At 61.9% G+C, this 1,835-nt stretch overlaps 1 protein-coding gene across 1 annotated transcript; it reads left to right on the forward strand.

Moving 5' to 3' along the window:
• Nucleotides 1-211: 211 nt before the first annotated feature.
• On the forward strand, nt 212-1,828 carry LOC106002363 (PHD finger protein 21B-like; the record flags this gene model as incomplete). The annotated part of the gene is made up of 2 exons (XM_013037253.1): nt 212-756; nt 1,448-1,828. Coding segments are annotated over 2 exons (926 nt in total), but the record flags the coding sequence as incomplete, so codon positions are not given.
• Between the last annotated feature and the right edge of the window lie 7 nt (nt 1,829-1,835).

Genomic DNA, 1,835 nt, shown 5'->3' on the forward strand with positions numbered 1-1,835 from the left:
CTTCCCATCCCCCGTCTCCCCATCCCATCCCCCGCCTCTTCCCATCCCCCGTCTCCCCATCCCATCCCCCGTCTCCACGCTGCCCACCTCCCCCCTTCCCTCTCCCCATCTCCACGCTGCCCACCTCCCCCCTTCCCTTCTCCCCATCTCCCCCATCCCACCTCGCCCCGTCTCCCCTCTCCTCATCTCCTTCCCTTGCTGCTTGCCTCAGCGGAGCTGGGTGAACTGGGCCCCTGCCTAGCCCCGCCGGCGCTGTGGCAGTCAGTGCCCACGGGCAGCACATCTAGCGCTCTGGACTCTCCCCGCGAGACTTGGGCGTGCCCTGCACTCCCATCCAGTGCCCCGTCTGGCTCTGCACTGCACCTTCCTCGCCCGCCTGACCAGGCCCTTGTCCCTTCCTCTCAGGTTAGGCCAAAGACTCTGATTCCAGACAGCCTCCCCATCACCCCGGGCCGGGACCGGCCACCCAAGCAGCCCCCGACATTTCAGAAGGCTACTGTGGTGAGCATCAAGAACCCCAGCCCAGCCCTCCCCACTGCCAACAACACCGTCAGCCGCGTGCCAACGCCCAGCAGCCAGCCCCAGGCCCTCGCCGAGCCCACCGCCATCACCTCACCCCTGAGCGGCGCCGGCGTGGCCTACGCCATCATCTCCACCTCCCCCAGCAATGCCACCGCCATCACCCCTAGCACCGCCGTGCCCGTGGCCAGCGACAGCATCAAAGTCCAGCCTCTCCTCATCAGTGCCGACAGCAAGGTGAGGCCGGCCCCAGGTCCCCCAGGGGCATGCCACACACAGGGGGCACGGAGACGGTTATCCGAGGGAGGCTGGAGGGAGGAGGCCCAGAAAGAACGAGGAGACGGGTGGTGTGTGGCCAGGTGGCCAATGACTGATGAATAAATAGGGTCGACACAAGCGTGTGGATGGAGTATGAGCAGGCAGTGGAGAACGGCCTGTCATGAACGAGGGATGAGCAGATCAGTGATGGGCGGGGTGGTGGTGTAAATAAATGAGATGCACGTGAGTGAATGTGCAGAGAGGAAGACAGCCAAATGGACAAATACCTGTGGGAAAAGAAAGAGGGGTTGGCTAATCGGTTATTTGGTGTGGAATCATTAATAAAATGTGTGGCTCAATGAGTAGCTGCAAGAGAGTCCAGTACTGTCTGCTGAAGTTGCATGGTCAAGGGCAGTTTTACTTCCCAAGTACCTGTGTGGGAAATACAGAACGTATGTATGTAGGCCAGATTTAAAACTAAACTCTGTGCCCCAGGCCTCCCTAGTAGGTGGCTTGTCTGAGACCCTTGGGGTCACGTGTCAGCTGACCTTTGTCCTCAGCCTGTGTACCCTTGCCAGGCTGCCCCTCTCTGACGGGTGACTAATGTCCTTCTGTCCCCCGTCCCTCCTCCCTGGGCCTTCACCCCTCACCCCTCTGCCACATCTTCCAGGTTATCATCCTTCAACCTCAAGTGCAGACACAGCCTGAGAGTTCAGCGGACCCACGGCCACCCTCAGAGAAGCCATCTCAGGGAGCTCAGGCCACCAAAAAGAAGAAGGAAGACCGGCCCACCAGCCAGGAGAACCCCGAGGTAGGGGTCCCTGCTATGGGCATGCGCGTGTGGGTGCGGCATTGGGAGGATCCCGCCATGGGCGTGCACGTGTGGGTGCGGCATTGGGAGGATCCCGCCATGGGCGTGCACGTGTGGGTGCGGCATTGGGAGGATCCCGCCATGGGTGTGCACGTGTGGGTGCAGCATTGGGAGGATCCCGCCATGGGCATGCACGTGTGGGTGCAGCATTGGGAGGATCCCGCCATGGGCGTGCACACGGTGGGTG

This window comes from Dipodomys ordii, unplaced genomic scaffold, assembly GCF_000151885.1.
Source record: "Dipodomys ordii isolate 6190 unplaced genomic scaffold, Dord_2.0 Scaffold8449, whole genome shotgun sequence".
Lineage (NCBI taxonomy): Eukaryota > Metazoa > Chordata > Mammalia > Rodentia > Heteromyidae > Dipodomys > Dipodomys ordii.